The following is a 21,179-nucleotide window of genomic DNA, read 5'->3' on the forward strand; positions in this document are numbered from 1 at the left end:
TGATATCAAGCGCCTGCCACAGTTGTGCATAGTTTGATCAAGAGCTTTGTGCAGGAAGGTAGCCGGCGAGACACTGGTACGTTTTTATATGCTCAGGTAATGCTACTAACAGTAACATTTCGCGCCAAGAATTGGGTTGTATTCATGATAATTTTGTGATGCGTGCGTTATTAGTTGTGGGGTGTTGTGAAGCTGTGATGGCGAGAAACGACCCTCAAGGTCTGACGATGCCTTGCAATCTGACACCGACGCTGATGTGCACATTTCCCCTGAGAGTTGCAGAGTCACAGACGTAAATGCCAACCCGGGAATAAAGGGAACATTGAAGGGATGCAAAGGACACAGCGTGCCACCGCCGATCCCGTCACGGTGGCGCCGAGCCAAGCCAAGACCCCGCGGAGGAGCGGAGCACAGACTCGGACATTTCGGCACTTCTAGAAGCAATTTTGAAACGTCACTCCAGCTATTGACAGTCAAGGTGTCCTTGTGTCCAACACTGTTGAAGCCAACAGTGGCAGCTCGAATGGATGCCAAAGCACCGACGGGTCAACGGCCCGGGACTCGACTCCGAAGCGGTTGGAAACGGCGAGTTGCCAAGGTTAGTCGTCCACACTCCGAACTGACCAGACCATTTTTGCTAAGGAGTTGCTGTTTGTAAACGCCAAGGCTTGTGATGCTTGCCGTCACCGAAAGATCAGATGCAACGGCGTGCGCCCCATCTGTTTGCAATGCCGAACCAGCGGCGCTGATTGCCACTACTCGGATCATCAACCTACTGATCAAACGTTTCGCCCGTTGTCCGAGAGCGTCGTCCGCGGGCAAGAGCCATTGAGGGACCAAGATTGCAAGCACACGCATGAAGAGTCAGCTGAGGCCTCAAGGAAAACAACTTCGCCTCCCGACGGGTCGGCCGTAGGTACAATGGTGGTCGAAGATACTGGGGAGTTGAGATACTTTGGTATGTCAAACGACAATCCAGTCAGATGGAATCAACTGACTTGGAACACAACCAGGGCCTTCTGCCAGCCTAGCTATCCTCTCACCCGGTGGCTTAGAATGGCTAGAGCTGCACACCAACGACTCGACTCTGCGGCAAAGACTTCTATCACCATTGACGGCTCGTGGGAACAGCTGGGCCAAATGGGCTCATCCCCACGCATCTACACAATCCCCAGCAAGCCTCAACTGCTCAAGTTGCTCGACGGCCGCCTCAGCAACGCAGTCGCTACCATGGGAGGAGGCGTCATCATTAGTCGACGAGTTTCTGGAAAATTTCAACATTGCTTTACCCATCTTTCATCCTCCCACGCTCACTAGCCTTCTAGAGAAACACTACGCAACCAATCTACATACAGACAAGGCCAGCACAGAACCAGCTTGGCCGGTGGCATTGTTCTCCATTCTCGCCATGGCACAGAGAAAACGCGCTGAGGAGAGCTCGAACCCACAGGAAGCTTTAGAGAAAGCATGGAACTTTGCAGACAGGGCCGTGGAAGGCGCCACGTCCGTCCTCACGAGCAGCGTGAGCATGTTGTCAGTTCAGGGTATTTTGACTCTGGCATGGTTCTTTTACGGGACACCAAATCCGCAGCCGTTCTTCTCCTTCTCCGCCGCTGCCGTGCGCCTCGTCCACGCGGCCGGGATGCACCGGACGACAGGCCACTCACTACTGTCACCCACCGACAAAGTCCAACGGAACCGACTATTTTGGATCGCCCTCATATTCGACTCGACGGCGGCTGCGCGCACCGGCCGTCCATGTACGCAGGACATCAACGACATTGGCGTGCCGTTGCCGGCCCTCTCACCAAGGGACAACCTGGGCATCCTGCTGGGTCTATCCGGCGACAGGGCGCTCAACATTCTCGTGGCAAAATCCAGACTAGCCATGATACAATGTAAAGCCTACACTAGACTATTCACGACGTCAGCGTCCGCCAAGTCCATCGAGGATATCGAATTCGGGATCGGAGAGCTCGGCACAGAGCTAGATGAGTTGAGCCTCGTCATACCAAGCAGCATGCTGGGCCGGGACACGCCCAGCCATACCCTGGATTGGCATCCCGGCCACTATTCACACATTATCGGCCTGGCGATGGCCCTTCATGGCTGCATCATCACGGTGCACAGTGCCACCTGGTACCGCGATTCGAAAAGCTCCCCCAACCGTGACGCAAGGCGTGGCGAGACCAGGATGAGGTTCCGGCATTTGGAGCGGTGTCTGCATTCGAGCGTTGAAATAGAGAGGCTGGCTTGTCTGATTCCCCGCCATCGTAACAACCTTATGTGGTGAGTCGTCACCGCCCTGCTGACCCGGACGTGAGTCTAACCACTTCATAGGGAGGCGGTATCTCATGCGCACAAGGCCCTCATGCCGCTGGTCATTGCTGTTCTTTCGGACCCGTCGAGCGAGGATGCCGAAGGCCAGCTACGGTGTATGGAGAGACTGGTTCTGTTCACGTCGGAGCTCATGGCAAGTCAGCAGGACACGTATTTGAAACCATTGGTGCAAGTCTCTCAGGAGCTGGCCCGGGCTGCGCGCGAAGCAAGATGTAAAGCAGGCCGTGTAGCTGAGGGCGATGCCGGTGGCGCAAATAGTGGTGCATCCAACGAGAACAGTGTGTTCGTGCAACCTTCATTCACGGCTTATTTGCGGGCTTCGCACACGGGTTCGGCTCATGCTGATGGAAGCGTGTTGGAGACGTCTCAGGCTGAGACGAATAATGATCTTGGGATGGGAGCATGCCAAACCGACGACCTTATTAGCAGCTTGTTGTGGGATTGGCAAGGGCCATCGGGATATTTCTTGGGAGGCTTGGATACTGATGAGGGGTGAGGAGTCGCGAAGACTACGAGGAGGCTTGTGATATATCAGACGTGGTATTTATTTTCCTGGCTGCGGAGAGCATCAATGTTAAAGTCATTGTACCTTTTGAAGTGCATTTTGACATTTCCCGAAAGAGAGATATATACTTTGAACAATCAGCAATGTTTATCGTCACGAATTTCGGCATCACAACGAAGCTCATATAAAGGCACTGGGTAGCTACAGACTCAGGTAGTCAGCAGATGCTAAATGACGGCCCAAGATGACAGAGAGATTGAAAGATGTTATCTTCCGGATACGCAAAAGATACAAGACGGTTCCAGAACCAAAGGCAAACATGTCTGGTGTGTAACATCCTGTCATTGTGGCGCTTCTAAACCCAATCAACGGTCAAGAGATGCATCGCGTTTCAGTCTCCAAGAAATTTCTCAGTGACGTCAAGGTATGAAAGAGCTCCTCCCGCCCGGCAAGTTCGGGTGCAGTGGCTGCAATTGATGGCGTCAAACATTCCTCATAGCATCGCGCATCGAAGCTCAAGTACGTGGCGTGATTGACTGTCAAGACTCAACACCAACTTCTCACCACTGCATTCAAACCATAAATCATCTTCGACAAAACAACTACAAATAATCCAGATTCCTCACGAAGGCCTTTCACGCAATGCCAAAGATACCTCCTGCGGGACTTTACGCTCCCTTGCCAGTATTTTTCACCAAGGATGACGAGCTAGGTACGTCACCGGCATGTGTTTCCAGTCGCGAGAGAACCAACATACTAAGCTACCCAGATCTGGATGCCTACGCAAAGCACGCCAAATGTAAGAACCGGTGATGATGACGGCCAGAAAGATGAGTCACTTATCAACCACGAACAGATGTTGCAGCAGCGGGCATTCTGCCAGTGGCTTCGGCAAGTATAGGCGAAGCCGCACACCTTGTATGTCCCCCCTCCTCCCTGCGTTTCATCCCATCCAACACATATGTTAGGATCACTCGGAGCGTATCAAGGTGATCAAGACCTTGCGAGATGCTCTCAACTCTATTGATTTGCACGAAACACCCATCGTGGCTGGCGTCGGCGCCCCCAGCACCCGTGAAACCATTCAGCTTGCGCGAGACGCCGCCGCCTCCGGAGCAGAATTCGTGCTCGTTGTTCCGCCAGGCTACTACGCCAGGGTTCTAAAAGCGAACCCAGCAGCGATGCACAAGTTCTTCATTGATGTAGCTGCCGCGTCCCCAGTCCCCGTGTTAGTCGTCCCCAAATACCGCGCCCACGGCCGCCGTCCCTGGCACCGTGGACCCAATTGCAAGCAATCAAATTTGCTAATCGGCGATTTTCAAGAATCATATACAACTACCCGGCGGTTGCTGCTCGGATAGACCTTGACAGCGACGATGTGGTCGCCATTGCAAAGGCTGCGCCGAATATATGCGGCATCATGCTATCGTAAGTCCTGTAGAACTAGGCCCCTCGTTCGTGATGCTGACCGAGTCCGTGATAGCTGCGGCAATGTTGGCAAATTGGCCAGAATTACAACCTTGGTGGATAATTCGAGATTTACCACGCTCGCAGGGTTCATCGACTTTCTCCTCCCGTCGATTTGTGTAGGATCTGCCGGGGCCATTAGTCCCCTGCCCAACGTTGCTCCGGTGAGTTCTCTAGCTTCATGGCCGTGATTCAAACTTACTGTTTTTTTTAGGAATTTTGCATGAAGCTCTGGCGGGCGTCTCGTGGCGTCGATAACGCCGTTGACCGCCAGTTTGCAAAGGAGCTTCAGGGCTTGGCTGCTCTTGGGGAAGCGGCCATTATCAAGAAAGGCGTAGGTGCTCCGCCATTTGAGTTTACAGTTAACACGAGCGCTGACGCTATTACAGTTGTCTGGCTTGAAGCAGTTCCTCAGCCAGCAGTTTGGTTATCCTGCTGCGCCGAGGCTGCCACTGCCGCTGATGGAGGAGGTGTCTGCAAAGTTGTCCGAAAACCAACACATTAAAGACATAATGGAACTGGAGAAGGGTTTGCACTAATAATCTTGGGGGGCTCTTAGCTACATGGGCTTTAATATGGTAATTACTGTTTATTATGGACCATAGTCTGTTGATATTTGTTCCAACTTTCCAGCCGCAGAGGGCTACAGTCTGACTATTATGGATATGGAGAACTGCTAAAAAATATGCAAATGCGTTAATATCTTCAAAACCTTTTCCATAGTAATGAAAACTTAACCAGTCGACCTGCCATGTGCTTTTTTTCGCCAGCGTCAAAATCACTGCAATCCCTTCTTGATGGCCTGCTCGAGGCTTTCCCTCTGCAAGCCCAGCTTCTCCAGCTTCTCTAATTCCACCACATCGACCTTATTCTGAAAATCGCCTCCATGACCTTGCAGGAAGTGCGTAACAAAAAACTTTACATACGGCGCCACACCATCGCCCTGCCTGATCTTCTCCTCGTACTCATTCTCCACGTCCTTCACATCGCGCACCCGAATATCCCAGTCTGCATCCGTCGTCTCCGTCGCGCGCTGGACAGCCTGCAAGATGTCCCTCTGCGTCAGGTGGAACGAGGGAGTGTACACAGCCTTGTTCTTGTACCGGGCCAGATCGGCCTCGGGCAGACTCAGCACCGCGGCCACAGCCTCGGCAGCGTGGGCGATGCTCGCCGTGCTGACTTTGGCATCCGCGCCGCGCCACAACGTCGCCTTGCGAGCTTTGTAGTCTATGCCCCATAGTCCTCCCTTGAGGCCGTCGTCGAGCCATGGGCCGACGGCAATGGAGACCCAGCTGCTCACGCCAAGCTCCTCGATTAGATTGCGAATCTTCTTCTTTGCTACGAGCAGCCCGTTCTCCTCGACGAGCTTGCCGGCAAAGGGGTCGGGGCCGAACTCGGACGGGAACACATAGGGTACGCCGACCTTGGCGGCGGCACGGATCGCCGGCTCCTGCAGCTTGGCGAGGAGAGAGAGCGGAGGCATCAGGACTACAGCATCTTGTCCCGTGAGCGCGTCCGTGAGGAAGGTTTCATCCTCGAGATTGCCCTTCTTGACAATGACTTCGCTGGGAAAGGCGCTCGTAGCTTCCGGTCGCTGGAGGGCGGTGATGGTATGCCCGCCGTTGCTGATGAGGGTATTCACTGTTGGTTTGCCGACCTGGCCGCTGGCACCGATAATGGCAATCTTGCGTCCCTGGCCTTTTTGGGCCATTTGGCAGTGGTAGAATGATAGTACTAGGGCGAAACAATTTTCGGGCTGTCGTGAAAGCAAGCCCGGCCCAGTGAGCAGTGATGTTCAGAGCGCGATGCCGTGTATGTTCCGATTGATCGGTCGGGTCTGGTCGACCTCTTTTATCCAAGGAGTCGTGAAGGTGGCGAAGATATTTAACACGGCTGGGCTCTGCATCACAAATTGGCGTTTCCGACGTATCCGACCTTGATGACGTCTCACTATTTATAAGCAACGCAGAGATGAAACAATACCGGCGTGCAATCCGGAGAAGCCACAAGGTTAAGACAGATGTTGATGGCTTATCCATGACATGGAAGCCTCCAGAGAAGTAGTGGCCTGCCTAACGCCAGAAAGGCGTAGTGGCTGGCGACACCGCATGTATATTGACATCAATGATATGTCAATACGTCAAGTAGTAACCAGCTCGTGGCAAACCACTGCAGCCCCTCACCCACATCAATGTTGCCAGAACTGAGGTGTTTTGTCAAGTCATTCAGAAGATGATTCTGACTGGTCCGATACAAGAGGATATTGGGAATCAAGTCGGTGAGCATTCCAAGTTTTCACTTTAGAAACTGCGAAGCATGATTCAAACGCAACGAGGAGTTTTGCAGGACATATTCTTCCCAGGCAGTATATTGGGAACAACGATAATGTCTCTTACAGAGTACGTGTGCTAGCCACATGTCTCATGTCGTGCTTCTCAAATGGATTGACTTCTTGCCGTCCGAGGCGGCGACGGTGCGCTGAAGAACATTGATCCCAAAGGTGGAGCGAGGCCACGATCGCGTCAATCGGCAAGAATAGCAACGGCAGCCATCTAGTCTAACGAATTGGCCTTATTCAATAGTCCATATTCGGCGTTCATCACCGAGCATTTGTAGCCTGGGGTGTAACTACCCATCGCCCGATTGAGATTCGTGCATGCATCACAACCCCTCACCAGCCGTCAAGGCGACATCGAGAATCATTTTCACTCCCCCGCCTTCCACTCGTTGAGCTGTTTTATATTATAATCAGCAGAATTAACTTGGAAAAGTAGCACCATGAGCTTCAGCGACGAAATCGAGCAAAAACTCAGTGCGACCATTGACAAGGCAGTGGCTGGCGAAGATGCCATTCCAGGCACGACGGTCGTCATCTTTGCCAAGGATGGCTCCGAGCTGTTTGTCAAGTCAGCCGGCAAACGCGGAGTTTCGACAAACGAGCCCATGACTCCGGACAGCATCTTCTGGCTGGCTTCTTGCACCAAAATCCTGACCGGCCTGGCCTGCATGCAACTTGTCGAAAGGGGCGTCTTGAAGCTCGACGATGCCACTCAAACCGAAGGCTTCTGCCCCGAATGGCGGGACTTGAAAGTCCTCACACCCACTGGAGAGTTGGTAGAGAAGAAGAACGCCATCACCCTGCGAATGTTGTTGACGCACACGGCCGGGTTTGGATATTCCTTCTTCAGCGACCGCCTCCGCGACTGGGGATATCCAGCTGGCATCGAGGAGTTCTCCGGCGACATGGCGGATATCATGCAACCGCTTCTATTCCAGCCCGGAGAAGGCTGGCAGTACGGAGTGAGCAAATCGCCAAATCGCCCGCTCTGGCGTCATGCTGATCGCGCGCGCGCAGGTAAACATGGACTGGGCCGGTGTTATTCTCGAAAGAGCGACCGGAAAGAAACTCAACGAGTACATACAGGAAAATATCTGTAAACCCCTTGGTCTTGAGCAACTCACCATGTTTCCAACAGAGCAGATGAAGAAGCATCTCGTATACATGCACCAACGGGCCCCGGATGGCAAGCTGTCCCGTCGCGACCATCTCCAGCGCAGAAACTTGACGGCCACGACGGCCGAGCAGCAAAAGGCCATCTTTAACAGCGGCGGGGCTGGCATGTTTGCCAAGCCTCAGGAATACTGTCGTGAGTCTTTGTGCTTGTCGCTCCGCATGCTCGTCCAATCTGACAACTCACACGGGGCGTGTTATAGGTGTTCTGGCCGCTTTGTTGAACGACGGCACTTGCCCGCGAACAGGTGTCAAGATACTCGAGAAATCCACCGTGGACGAAATGTTTACCAACCAGATTCCACAGTTCCCTCAGTTTGGTCGACAGGGATTTCCGGCGTCGAAGCCTGAACTGGTGAACCCCGTGACGGACATTTATCCCACCCCTGGAAATCCCCCGCAAGGTTGGGGCTTGACGTTTATGCTTAATGGTGGTCCAACGGGCAGATCTGACACTACGGGCTGGTGGGCGGGTATCGCAAATGTGTTTTTTTGGGCTGATAGGGAGAATGGGATCGGTGGCATGGTTTGCTCGCAGATTCTTCCATTTGGGGATCCTAGAGTACTTGGGCTGTGGGTTGAGTTGGAGAGTCTGGCGTACCAAGGGTTGAAGATGATGACGCGAGAAGCGTGATGCCGCTTTGTGTGTTTGGAAGATGGCGTGGCCACTGTGCCGTCGCTCGCTATCGTGATGGTTGTTGGGTTTCGCTACTGAGCTATGGGGTAAAGGATAAAGCGATAGTAGCTCTTGACTGAATACCCCTGGAATTCAGGTTAAAGGTGCCTGGTACCTTTTTGGTTCTTCAGCGTCGCGTAAAAATAGCTCCGGGACAGGATGAGAAGACTAAAGAGACTGAAGGAGCTTGTACAGAGACGTACTAGAGACGCAAGTCAACTGATGCAACAAGATCATGGCATATTTTTACGTCATGTGGTCCGATAGGTCTCTATACTATATGGCCGTCTTTTATAATGAGTACATACCCCCTTTGTAGGTATCAAGGTCCTTTGCTGCCAAGAGGACACAATTAGCATTTTTAAATCGTGAAAATCCACTTCAACTTGACCATGGTTCGCTTTCTTATTTGCCGCCAAGTACAAATCTGAATCCACTTTATATTCATTTTATTGGGTTCAATTGCCATAGCTAGCCACCAATGGCAAATGTCTGTAACGACATCTGGACTAATACGTTAACTCCAACTAACTCCTCAGTGCAAATCGATACGCCTCCCCACGACCAAGATACACCATCCGGCTCTTCAGCCCAGCCCTCTCTACTTCTGCCTGAAAGTTAAAAGGGGGCGAGTTAAAAACACTATAGTCATCGCAATGAATGGGAATAGTAACTTCAGGATTCATCAACTGCATAAGTTGCACTCCTTGGTTCGAATCTATTGTCACCATCGACAACGGTGGATTCAGTCCTGGAATAGTCATTCCTCCCAGGCGGACAAGCATAAGGTCCAAACGGAGAGTCAGTCTAGACCATTGCTTCATCTATTTTCAACCTAGCTTGGGTCTGTCGTTGCAAGGCTAACAATAGTTTCTGGTGGCATCTCCAATTTTGTGCCTCGTTTAGAGCTAATTGACCCCAGGCGATTATTACTAGGAAGCGAGTGAATGGCTTAGCGCTTAAATTACATGGCTCATTGTCAAAATGCTTCTAGAGCTAGAATGAACGGTCGTATTATGAACATAGACCAACGGCCATTCTGCAATTTGCTTCTCTCACCCTCTCCACCACCTCACCAACTTCCATATCTCAACTTAAACCTTAGATATACTCGAAATTCCTGCCCGTTCAGTCGTATTTGTATTTTGGAAGGAATCCTCTTGGTCATATCATTCTCACCCAGTAATCTGACCCGCTCCACGATTTCTTGGTACTGTTCGTATAGCACTGATTATTTCTGCACTCCCTTGTCGATAAAGGTCTTTGACACAGCCTCCAGCGCAGCAGTTTGGACATCTTCTAGGGGAGGAACTACACTAATAATCGTGGCGTCAGATTCATCAATCCCAGGTCGCTCAAGTTTTTGAAACTGGCTGTGCACTAGATTTGACTCGGGAAAATCATCATGTTTAGCCTCTGCTCGACGCCGCAGCTCGGACTCTGGTGCGTCGAGGTATACAAAGTGCACGACTGAATAGCCAGCATGGTGGCAGCTTTGCCTTAGCAGTTCGCGATAACTCCGCTTCAATGCTGAGCATATGATGATGAGACGGCGCTGGTGAACCTGGTCCTTTTCGTAGTCCGAGACATGCTCCGAGATGGCTTCAAGCCAGTGTTCGCAATCCGAATCAGTCAAAGGCTCGCCGTTGTGTATTTTGTCAATGTTGGCCTTCGGTTGAAGCTACAGACCAGTTAGCGCCGCTTTGAAAGGCTTCATGGGTGCGTGTCTGACGTCGTTTCCCTCAATATATTGGGCATTGAACCTGGAGGCAAGAAATTTCGCCACCGTGGACTTTCCCGAAGCCGTGGGCCCGGATATAAATAAAACCCATGATCGATTATGTGCTCCGTTATGCCCAGCCGAGATAACATCCCCGCGTGTTTTGTTGGTGTCGATTAGTGGAAGAAACGTCATCTTTCCCGTACAGGCGCTTATCCACTATATTACTGCTGAAATAGCCATTGAAGTTTGAGTTGATCTGAAAGAGAGAAAATACTTGATTAATTGTTTTCGGGTGTCATCATCGAGTTAGTTGTCGCCAAATTGTCGTGCTTTGCTGACGTCACGCTGATGCCATTAAACCCCAAATCTCCAAGCCCCCGGCCATAAACAAAAGATGGGACAGGCTCTCAGAGATTTTGAAGTCTACATAGATATATAAAGCATTATCGATGCTGTTGGGACTTAATATGGCGTAGGTGGGAAAATTTGCGGCAAGTTGGCGTTCAGTTACTCGTGGTCTCAACATGCAGTGAAGTACCTACCTAGGTAGGTAGTAATACCTCGTTTCCAGAATTTACGTATCTTTGAGTCTCATGTCAAAACGTATTTCGATCCAACGTCATAAAAACTAGTAAGCGTATCAAATCACCCAGGATGACACCATTCTTACAAGCTCCGCCAGGGAAACGCATTCCTCCAACATGACGGCACCGGGATGTCATGGTGCGGCTGACGTCTTTTTCCTAGCGGGGTGATTGTTATAACTCTAATTTCCTTCCCATTTTTAGTCTTTTGTAGCTCAATGCTGACCTCTGCTTGCTGGTCTCTTGCAACTGCACCGAGTTCTGTATGGTACAAAGATGGCAAAATGCCTTTTGGGGACTATAAGTACTGCCGTCTGAGAGCTTGACCGTGATTTTTGACATTTTTTATTCCACCTACGCCGTGGCTGCGCATCTAGTTGGGTGTTTGCACGTGAACGATGATGAAATATTTCGCAGCACCGTGGCCGTTGGTCGTCAACGTCGCGTTGCGACGTTGAAGCACAACACATGTCACTGGCGTCACTGTTACAAGACTGCACGTCACCATTTATTTACTGATTGCAAATAACCAGCTTTTCATTGGCCAAGTATAGTTGTTCCATGATGTGCTACTTTTATCAACACCAGTTCAAATAGAGTATAAATATCAGTGGAGGCAGTGTCCAGAATGTTCAACACTTGCCTATTTACCGAACGGATTATGCTTAGTCTACGCACTGTCGCTTCCAGGTTTCCCAAATATTACAATATTGCCCCTGCTTCTTTGTCAAGTCGTTCCATTCAACAATCTGCCACCATGACTACCATATCCCAAGCAATCATCAATGACCACAGAGAGCTTGAGCAGTATTACAATGAAGTAATTAATAACGAAAACGATCATAACCATCAGCAACGCTTCGGGAACCAATTTATTTGGGAGCTCGCAAGGCATTCTGTGGGCGAAGAACTGGTCGTCTATCCAGCCCTAGAAAAGCACCTCGGTGCAGAGGGTAAAGAAATGGCCGAATCTGACAGGAAGGAGCACCATTCCGTACGTACAGAAACTGAAACACAGGGCTCAACCAGCAATCCGTAGCAAATACTAATAAGAGATATCAATGCAGGTCAAGCAAATGCTGAAAGAGTTTCAGGAGTTGAGTGCCTCTGACTCGGGCTACGTCAAACAGTTGAAGAAGATTTGGGGTTCTCTTTCCGATCACATTAAAGAAGAGGAGGAACGAGATCTACCTGCTCTGGAAAGCAAACTAAAGTCATCCGAGGATGAGTCCAAGTCCATGGCCCAGTCTTTTGAGCGCACCAAATTATTTGTGCCTTCTCGCAGCCACCCCAGTGCTGGAGAGCACCCGCCGTTTGAGACTGCAATGGGTTTGCTTGCCGCCCCTATTGACAAGGTGGCTGATCTATTCCGACAGTTTCCTGACAAGGAGAAGCTGTAGACAGGGCCGGAATATCTTCAAAGTTGAAGAATACACAGTCTCTTTTGTTGATGTGGGTATTTGTTTTGGACACTAGTACTACTGTTCGGCATGATGCGAGAGAGCCAACCAAACATGTTCAATCTCTCCTTGAGTCGCTCCGACGTGGCCAAGGGGGATTTGTCAAGATAGGATGACATCATCAATACGAAGACATGGTTATTTAGATCAATATGGACTCAGAGCATCGTTATTTATGTGACCGAAGAGTTGCTTAATTACATTTCCTCAACCCGTTTGATTCCACCAACAATAAAGTGCTTCCAAGACAGTTCCTTTAAGTCATATTACTTGTGAAGCACATCGCATGGGATTGGATATGATTTCTTCCATCAGAGATGATTACGGATGCCTTTCCATGTCTAATCTGAAGCGGCCGCCGGTTCCCGCTTCGAAGGTGTCTCTTTTCCCATCTTGCTAATACCCTTTGTGTCGTGGAGCCCTTCTTCGCCTTTGCGGCTAGCAGTGTCCTTTCCACTCACCGCACTCTTCATGGAGTTAAACCGGCCAGACTTCTCTGGTGAATTTGACTTTGTCTCCAGTTGCGCTTTGGGTTCGTTCTGATAATGTCGTGGCGTTAGCTGGCGATTTAGTACAGATTATCCTTGGGAACAACGGACTTCGTTTTGACCCGTTTGATCGCCACGCGAGGTGCTATTGGAACCTAGTGTTACGAAAGAAACCTCTGTTCTACGAGAACCAGAGCCTCCAGCCCCTTCACTGCCACCTATTTGACCCGAAGAAAGTTTGTCTCTCGATTCCGCCGTTGTGATTTGACGACCTGATCCCCGTGCCCCCGGCAATCCGATTATTTCCAATTCCAGCGCCACTTAGCCCGATATCATGCTTCTGCTGAGCTATTGTTCTATTATCTTCGGTCTCGGTTTGGTTTTTCGCGTAGCGTATATGGCAGCACCGATAAGACCTGCACCGGTCGCGTATGTCATGACAACTTTCTCTCTCGACATTTTCGAACTGCGAAATCGGATAGCCTCAGCTGAGAAAAATTGTGTTGCGAAGTTTAATGGAAATAAGTGATATGGACTATGGGATGTTTCAATGGTCGAAAGAAAATATTATGCGTAATTTCTGAAATGCTGTGGTAGGTAGGCAGTGTTTGAGACATGGCGAAGGTTTTAGACATGTAAGCGACGTAGTGGTGACATCACCGTGACGACTTGAAGTGTGCTGCCAGGGCCGCACGCCGATGCAAAATAATTCATCGATTCTAGTGTAGTTATGCATATCTTTCAATCGCACCCAAACTCCATCTAGGGGAGTGCACTGCACAACTGAGAGCTACCGGGTATGTTAAGACATCTGGAGTTACACAGACCCGCCAAGGTGCCACGGATTACAATAGGTCGGCAAGTTGGCAATCTGTTGGTTATGACGCCAACAACGTCATCTCGCTTCTGGGCTTCATGGGCGTAGACCATCTGTTGGCACTGGCTGACTTCCACGTCGGTGTCGATTTTGTAAAAGTGCCTCACGAAAGTCAGGCTTGGCGGAACCGAGAACAACCACCGTCGACATCTCGGCCGAAGCTGGCACCGGGGCCTTGTGGACAACGACGGCGAGTAATGCTCCGTTGAAATCCCCACTGATCACGACTCATTTGGGCTTGGGGAGGGTCAGACTCGACGCAGCCTCCGACTTGACGCCATTTATTCCGCTGGGGAACTTGATATCGAATTGACTTTTTGGCAAAATCCAACAGTAGTCGAGCCGTTGAGTGTTGCACCGGACACGTTGTACTCTGTATCATCAATTGATACGTCACTTTCTTACCATGGTGCTAAAACCCCACTGACGTCAGTGGAAGATATTTGGTGCTCAGGAGCTGAGTTCGCCCGCTTCTGCATCATTCCATCACAGGCGACAATTATTTCTAACGGATACAACAAACATCAGGATCTACCATACTGGTCAGCTATTTGCAAATATCGATTATTAAAACCTCTATTATTTCCGAAAATAAATATCCCTTACTCAGTATCCTGTCCAGCGACCCTATGATGTCATCCACTCTGGTACAAGAGAATGGCGAGCCTCAGACTATCGAGACTTCACAAGGCAGCATGATTGTGTCTTCGGATCTCCTCATGGGGTCTAGAGTCGTGGCTGATGCAAGCTTGGCCGCAATTTCATATCCAAACGATGAAGTCAATAGCAGTGCATCCCCCGAAGCCTGTTTGTCGTCATCCACCTTGACTAGTCCCAACGTTCTTAGAGATGGCGTGGTTTCAGTACAGGCCGAGTCTCAGGTTGAGCGATATCCTGAACAAAATGGAGAAGAATATCATGCTCCATCGCATTACAAGGACGGTGAGAATTGGGCAATCGATCCGCAACTGTGCGCGTCAGGTTTCTTGGACTACGTGCAATCGCAAGGCGAATTATCAATCCCAACAAGTCAGCTGTCGGACAACACCCAGGACATGGAATATTTACCGCTTGATACGAGGAATTGCGTCGGCTTTCCGAGACCGCCACCGACGTCAAGACAACCTACGCTATTAACACCATCCGGAGTGTTGAATGATCGCAGCTCGAGTTCCGAGACGCCCTCGAACGATGGTAGCAGCTCGAATATTCCGTCGTATATGACGCCAAATGCCATTCGGGCAAGAAATTTGATCCTTAGGTGTAATCTTCCAAGACGAAGCAGCAAAATTTCTGGCCATGTCCGAAACGTCAAGCGGCGTGTATCAGTCTCAGAGGATTTCTGGCCCTCAAAGCGTCAGAAACTAGACAGCACTTGTTGCAACAGCTAAGTTCGATTGTGAGTTTTTCTGGGCATGTGAAGACAGAACGACTGGATTCGGAGATGGGGCAAGATGTATTGACTGGTTTCTCTCCTTTCTTGATTTATCTTTCTCTTTCATGTTGTCTTCACTGAGAAGGCATGCCGTCTATGATTTTTTTATGCGACCTTTTTTTTAAAATAACACATCGAATTATTGTAGGACAGGGTGAGCGAGAATTATGTCTGTGCGTAAAGCACGCCTAGAGGCAAAGTTAGCTGTGAAGAAGACGAAGAAATTTTGCAAAGTGACCAGCACGGAAATCGTGATATCCACTGGTCATTATGACAACGCACCCAATGAATTCAGCTTTGAAGAGCTAAAGGTTTACTGGCGATCCGTTGACAGCCAACGCAAGGAGCACTCTCGCGCAAATCTCGTTCACCATGATCACGTGAGTTGCTGCTTCTCATGCAATTGGATCCGTCGCCAGCCTCACCAGTGTCATCAGACTCACCACCTTCATCCAGAGACACATTTGCAGCGCGACGTCGATGTCGGAGTCAGATTGCCCTCGAAAATATCAGCTTGTGGCATTTTTGCAGAGGATATCTCGTGGCTCGTTTCCACGATCTCTGACTACTTCAGTTTCGACCGTGTAAAGCCACTTCTCAAGGCAACACTTGCGGATGGACTGCAGAGTCCAGACCTGTCAATCGATCTGGGATCTTATTGCCCCTGCTGCCTGTGAACGCACACCCTCTTCCCAAACCCCGTCGCGAGCTAGTTTGGAGCTTTGTCACCCAAAGGCACGACCTACGACCTAAAGAGAGCCGGCCGCAGCTGTGATGTACAGGCGGGAGACTCCATTCACAGATTTTCCCAATGGATCTCGCAGTGACTCTGATCAGATCGGTGATGCGGGCCTTTTATCCTACACGCGATATTCTGGTGATGGATGCTCTCATTCTCCATGAGGCTCTCCGAGACGACGACTTGGCTTATTTGATGGCTATAAACACGAAAGACTTGCACAAAATATGCGGTAAATTACGAGAAGACGGCTTCTTGACTGTTCATACTAGATTGGAGCAACGTGAGGGTAACTCTCGTTCCAGCAATCGAACTCGGTACTGTATCAATTATCGTCATACCATTGACGCAATCAAGTGGCGACTATACACTATTATTAATGAACCGCAGGGCTCCCCGGTATCTGCGAACGAGAAGAAAGAATACTACTGTAATTTTTGTGAAGCTAGATGGACGACCATGGAGATCTTGGATAGTGTTGGGGCAAGTGGCTTCCTCTGCCACCGATGTAATCACACGATTATATGTGAGGCTGATCGCACTTCAACTGGACACGAGCAGTCAACCCGACTCAATGAACAATTTCAGTTTATTAGCGAACTTCTTCCGAAAATAGATTCTTTACATATACCTGAATATGACTTTAATACGGCACTATCGAAGGCTCGTCCAGTTATTCGCGATGCTGCTCACCAGCGTGCAGCAATAATCCCTATCGAAGGTGACCCAAACCGGCCGATGGCTGTGAAGGAGCTCACCAATACTGGTCCAAAGTCTATTACCGTGAACATTTCAACATCTGATGACACGTCGGTGGCAGAACGAGAAGCCAAAAAGGCTCGCATTACCCACCAAAATGCCCTCCCTTCGTGGATGTCCTACAGCACTGTGACAGGTGAATCGTTTTCCGGCACAAGTGGTGTTGGAATCAGCGCTGCAAACCAAGGCATAGCCAACAAGGCCGCAATACCGAACACCCTTGCGGATATGAGCACTTCTGTCGAGATTGATGATTACTTCGAAAAACTCAAAGCAGAACAAGCTGCCATAATGGCACAACACTCGATACAGGACGAAGAGGATGAAGACTTTGTGTCGGATGATGAAGGCGATGATGATGAGTTTGAAGATGTGCAAGCGATAGGAAAGAACTTCAACGGAGGTACATCTGGGGACCAAACCCAACAGAACTTGGCGGGATATCTTGGGATAACAGCTTTGACGCGAAGGTTTCGAGGAGATTTGAAAAGGCCAAGCTAGATATAATTCAAACCCTCTTAAATATTACTATTACCTTATTGAATTTAAACGATTTAAGGATATTTATGAACCTTTAATAAAGGCTTTGAGTAACTTATAATATTTATAAAAAGAGCCTATATCGTGAGATAGCCTTGGCTAGCGGGCCTTCTAATTGCGCTGAGACGGTCTATCGTTCTGGTCTCTTGCTGTCCTTGGCCTGGTATAGCCTAATATTGTATTAATTAATTGTTGGTTGTTTCGCTATGTAGTCAAATGAAATTACACGCATGATACAGGTATCGTGCAAGCGTAAAATTTAATATTGTATTATCAGATTTTACGCTTGTACGATACTCGTATTATGCTCAAGTGCTTGTCCGATTGTGATTCCACTTACTTACTCGGCCACATTCGACCCGGCCGTGGTGAGAGATAAATACAGCCTCTAGAGTAATTAGATAATACTTATATTGTAATATTTACTAGCAAAATCTGTGCGTATCTATTTTCCGAATGGAGAACCAATCTATTATCTATACTCTTTTTTTCTTCTTTTAGAAACTTATTTTTAGTGAAAAAGTATCTGGTTTACTTTCAATGTTGTTCTCGTTTAGTCGGTAATCGCTATAAGTTAGCGTTGATAATATCCTAAGTCCCTCACTCATTTCAGAAGCAGCTCGTTCAAAGCTTCATTGATGCTGGTTTAAGTAAGGGAATTACTAAACAGGCATAACACTTTAGCTACACGGGTATAACTCTTATATAGGCATGATTTTTATTACTTTTAATTAGCTATATTCTTTCTTAACTTATAAGTACTTTTTATAAAAGGTAATAAAACTAGCTTTATTAATATCTCTTAAATTAATATAAGCTATTTATAAGTATAATTAATTCCTTATATTTTTATAAGCTTATATCTTATTTAAATTAATATTCTTAGATTATTAGCTTATAACTATTATAAAATCTATTATAAAAAGTAATATAATTATAAAATAATTAAGAAATAACTTTTACTTAAAGAATTTTATTATCTTATAAAAATATAATTTATATTATTTTTATTACTTTTAGTTAATTCTTATTAACTTTTAATCTTATAAATACCTAGTTATATTCTTTAATTATTATAATATATACCTATTATCTTCTTAGTTTTAAGAACTTTAAAATATTTACTTACTTATTATTAGGTTAAAGTATTAATTTAATTATTAGTTTATATAATAAATTTTTAAGGTGCTTTTTATACTCTCTTAATAAAAGTTAACTTATTAAAACTCCTTTATAATTAATTTTACCTTTACTTACTTAGTTAATTAATAAATTAATTACTAATTATAATAGCTAACCTTATTAGAACTACTTATATAGTATTTTTTAATTATTTATATAATATTATAATAATTTTTAGGTTAAGAATTTATTAATATAGATTTTTTAATATTAATTCTTAAAGTTATTAATATAAGTAAACCTTTTATTTAATAAAAAGTATTATAAAATCTAGCTTTATATAAACTTTATAATAATAAAAAATTCTAAGTTTAATTAAAATTATATAATTATTATTATAAGGTCTAATAAAATCTAAAAAGGAATTCTTATTTATTAATAAAAACTTATAAGTAATATAATATTACTTATTAATTAGCCTAAGTTTTTTTAAGGATATAATTATTTATAGTTTATTAAAATAATTATTAATTAAACCTAGGTATTAAGAAGTAATAAAAATATTATTTTATTTATATATATTTATAAAAGTATATTCTTAGTTATATATTATATTTTATATTACCTTAATTAATTAATATAAGTAGCTTATATTATTTAAGAGATAGCTTTTAATATTATTATTACTTACTTTTATATTAAATATAATATAAATATTAAAGTTATAATAATAATAAATAAAGTATTATACCTATTAAGTATTAATAAATAAATAAGTTAAATAAAGGTATTATAAAATTACTTATTAGTTATTAAACTTTTTATAAAAATCTTTTTATATTTACTTAAATACTTTTTTTATTTTAATATAAAAAACTTATTTTTATATTAAAATAATACCTTAATAAGTATAAGAAATATAATTATAAGTTAAAAAGTCTTTAATTAAATATTTATTTATAATATTTATAATAGACTAGCTATACTTACAGTTATATATATACGTTATTAAATAATAAGAATAAACTTAAAGAAAAAAGAAAAAAGAAAAGATTTTATTTTCTTCTTATTCTTCTTAATATACTTTATCTTAATCTAAAGTTTATTTATATTAAGTTTAGTTTAGCTTTACTTAGAGTTTTACTTAAACCTTAAGGTTTTTAATAACTTAAAGTTTATTTATATTAAATCTAAGCTAGCTTTACTTAGAATTCTACCTAGACTTAAGCTTTTAGCTTAAGTTTATAATATACCTTTCTACCTACTTATATTACTAGGTAACCCCCCCCTTTTAAGGCTAATATATATATACCTTACTTTTACTCTTATTTATTTTAACTCTCTTATAAGGTATAAAATAACCCCTTTAAAAAAAATAAAAATATTTTTATTTATTTATTATAACTTCCCTTTTTCTCCTTTTAATTACCTTAATATTCTAATTATTTTAATTAGAACCACTTAATTACCTTTTTACTTATACTTTTATTATTATTTTATTTTAAAATGTTTTTTTTTAAGCTGTTTTATTTATAATATAAAAAAGAAAAAAAAAATATTTATTATTACTACCATGCTTAACTTAATACCCTTAAACCGCCCTTCTAGCTCTAGCTGTAATTATTACTTAGGTAAGTATATTATTAAGAGTAACTTAAATAATAAAAATTTTTTTAATAATAATAAAATACCTAACCTTTATATCTCTTACTACTAATAAATTATAAATATAAGCAAGAAAAAGTATATACCTAGACCTAGTATAGCTTATAAAGCTTATTATAATACTTATAAATACTACTACTAAAAAATACATGTTTTTACTAGGAATATAAAATTATATTATTAATAAAAGAAAGTTATACACTTATATATTAATAAGTAATATATTATATTTACAGCTCTTAAGAAAAATATAGCTAATAGCTAAAAAGTATATTATACTAGATTTTTAGCCTTATTTACCTCTACTATAAGGAAATTTAGGATTATACTTAACTATACCCGCTATAACCCTAAGGCGGTTTAGGCTACTAATACTTATAATTAACCCTTTAACCAGGCTGTTATCTTGGCGAACGCTTTTTTAACCCCCGGCTAGTATAAGCAAGACTTATTATAAGCTAGTAAGCTTATTTTAACCAACTTCTTCTATAAGCAAAGCAGTATAACCGCCTTTATTACCCAGATTACTACTAACTAACATAAATTAGTTTAGTAATAGCGCCTAATTACACGTAAAACTTATTAGTTATATTAAGTTATTACTTAGTTTATAACCCCTTTTACCTATTATACTCCCTGGCCTTTTCTTTTTATTATTACCTTAGCCCCTAATAAGGGTATTATTTATTAGCCTGCCCTTTTTACTATTATTTTAGTTTTTAATAAGGACTTATTTTATAATAATATTAACTTTAATAATTAATGTAATACTAATAATAAGAGTAATATTAACCTAGCTAATAATAACTTCAGCCTTAACTAGCTATTACCTTTTAGTATTTTACCTAACCCTAAGGTCCTCTAGTATTATACCCTTAATACTATTTAGTTCTAGAAGGCTTAAGCTAGTTATATTATTAGGCCTATTCTTGCCACGCGTTCCCTAACCCACGCTTTATTTAGTACTTATACTCTTAGGTTTTATATTACTTATACCTTATCTAGTATCCCTAGTATTTCACACTAAATACTTTTAGCCCTTACTATTAACACTTTATACTATCCTAGTGCTAGCTTATATCTAGGTAACCTTAACCTATCTATTAGTTATTAATATATTATATATTATCCCCCTTGCTTTATTATTAATTCTCTTACTTTTAGCTTTCTTACTCTTATTATATTTTTGCTTATTTTAACTATTAAAAGGGTTAACTAAACTTTTTTTATTAAGATTCTTAGCTTTTATATATTTAATTAAAACTTTATTACACCTAATTACCTTATA

The 21,179-nt window shown here is 44.5% G+C and overlaps 8 protein-coding genes across 8 annotated transcripts; 6 read left to right on the forward strand and 2 right to left on the reverse strand.

Annotated features, from left to right (window-relative positions):
* Positions 1–921: 921 nt before the first annotated feature.
* fsdR_2 (Fusaridione A cluster transcription factor fsdR) lies at positions 922–2,836 on the forward strand (the record flags this gene model as incomplete). The annotated part of the gene is made up of 3 exons (XM_014688225.1): positions 922–958; positions 1,014–2,289; positions 2,341–2,836. The coding sequence occupies 3 exons, from the start codon at positions 922–924 to the stop codon at positions 2,834–2,836; spliced, it is 1,809 nt and encodes a 602-aa protein (XP_014543711.1).
* Positions 2,837–3,487: 651 nt separating this feature from the next.
* On the forward strand, positions 3,488–4,851 carry G6M90_00g111550 (uncharacterized protein; the record flags this gene model as incomplete). The annotated part of the gene is made up of 8 exons (XM_014688224.1): positions 3,488–3,557; positions 3,615–3,644; positions 3,702–3,763; positions 3,814–4,073; positions 4,169–4,273; positions 4,329–4,476; positions 4,527–4,646; positions 4,702–4,851. The coding sequence occupies 8 exons, from the start codon at positions 3,488–3,490 to the stop codon at positions 4,849–4,851; spliced, it is 945 nt and encodes a 314-aa protein (XP_014543710.1).
* Positions 4,852–5,090: 239 nt separating this feature from the next.
* On the reverse strand, positions 5,091–6,023 carry G6M90_00g111560 (uncharacterized protein; the record flags this gene model as incomplete). Its single annotated transcript, XM_014688223.1, has 1 exon — positions 5,091–6,023. The coding sequence occupies one exon, from the start codon at positions 6,021–6,023 to the stop codon at positions 5,091–5,093; it is 933 nt and encodes a 310-aa protein (XP_014543709.1).
* Positions 6,024–7,090: 1,067 nt separating this feature from the next.
* Positions 7,091–8,457, forward strand: mlcH_1 (ML-236A carboxylate methylbutanoyltransferase mlcH; the record flags this gene model as incomplete). The annotated part of the gene is made up of 3 exons (XM_014688222.1): positions 7,091–7,612; positions 7,668–7,959; positions 8,027–8,457. The coding sequence occupies 3 exons, from the start codon at positions 7,091–7,093 to the stop codon at positions 8,455–8,457; spliced, it is 1,245 nt and encodes a 414-aa protein (XP_014543708.1).
* Positions 8,458–9,730: 1,273 nt separating this feature from the next.
* Positions 9,731–10,331, reverse strand: gntK (Thermoresistant gluconokinase; the record flags this gene model as incomplete). The annotated part of the gene is made up of 2 exons (XM_014688221.1): positions 9,731–10,180; positions 10,263–10,331. The coding sequence occupies 2 exons, from the start codon at positions 10,329–10,331 to the stop codon at positions 9,731–9,733; spliced, it is 519 nt and encodes a 172-aa protein (XP_014543707.1).
* Positions 10,332–11,563: 1,232 nt separating this feature from the next.
* G6M90_00g111590 (uncharacterized protein) lies at positions 11,564–12,206 on the forward strand (the record flags this gene model as incomplete). Its single annotated transcript, XM_014688220.1, has 2 exons — positions 11,564–11,800; positions 11,874–12,206. 2 exons carry the CDS (start codon positions 11,564–11,566, stop codon positions 12,204–12,206), a joined length of 570 nt encoding a protein of 189 aa, XP_014543706.1.
* Positions 12,207–14,263: 2,057 nt separating this feature from the next.
* Positions 14,264–15,022, forward strand: G6M90_00g111600 (uncharacterized protein; the record flags this gene model as incomplete). The annotated part of the gene is made up of 1 exon (XM_066131832.1): positions 14,264–15,022. The coding sequence occupies one exon, from the start codon at positions 14,264–14,266 to the stop codon at positions 15,020–15,022; it is 759 nt and encodes a 252-aa protein (XP_065987832.1).
* Positions 15,023–16,264: 1,242 nt separating this feature from the next.
* On the forward strand, positions 16,265–17,065 carry G6M90_00g111610 (uncharacterized protein; the record flags this gene model as incomplete). The annotated part of the gene is made up of 1 exon (XM_014688219.1): positions 16,265–17,065. The coding sequence occupies one exon, from the start codon at positions 16,265–16,267 to the stop codon at positions 17,063–17,065; it is 801 nt and encodes a 266-aa protein (XP_014543705.1).
* Between the last annotated feature and the right edge of the window lie 4,114 nt (positions 17,066–21,179).

The sequence above is a fragment of the Metarhizium brunneum genome, chromosome 7 (genome assembly GCF_013426205.1).
Source record: "Metarhizium brunneum chromosome 7, complete sequence".
Classification (NCBI taxonomy): Eukaryota; Fungi; Ascomycota; class Sordariomycetes; order Hypocreales; family Clavicipitaceae; genus Metarhizium; species Metarhizium brunneum.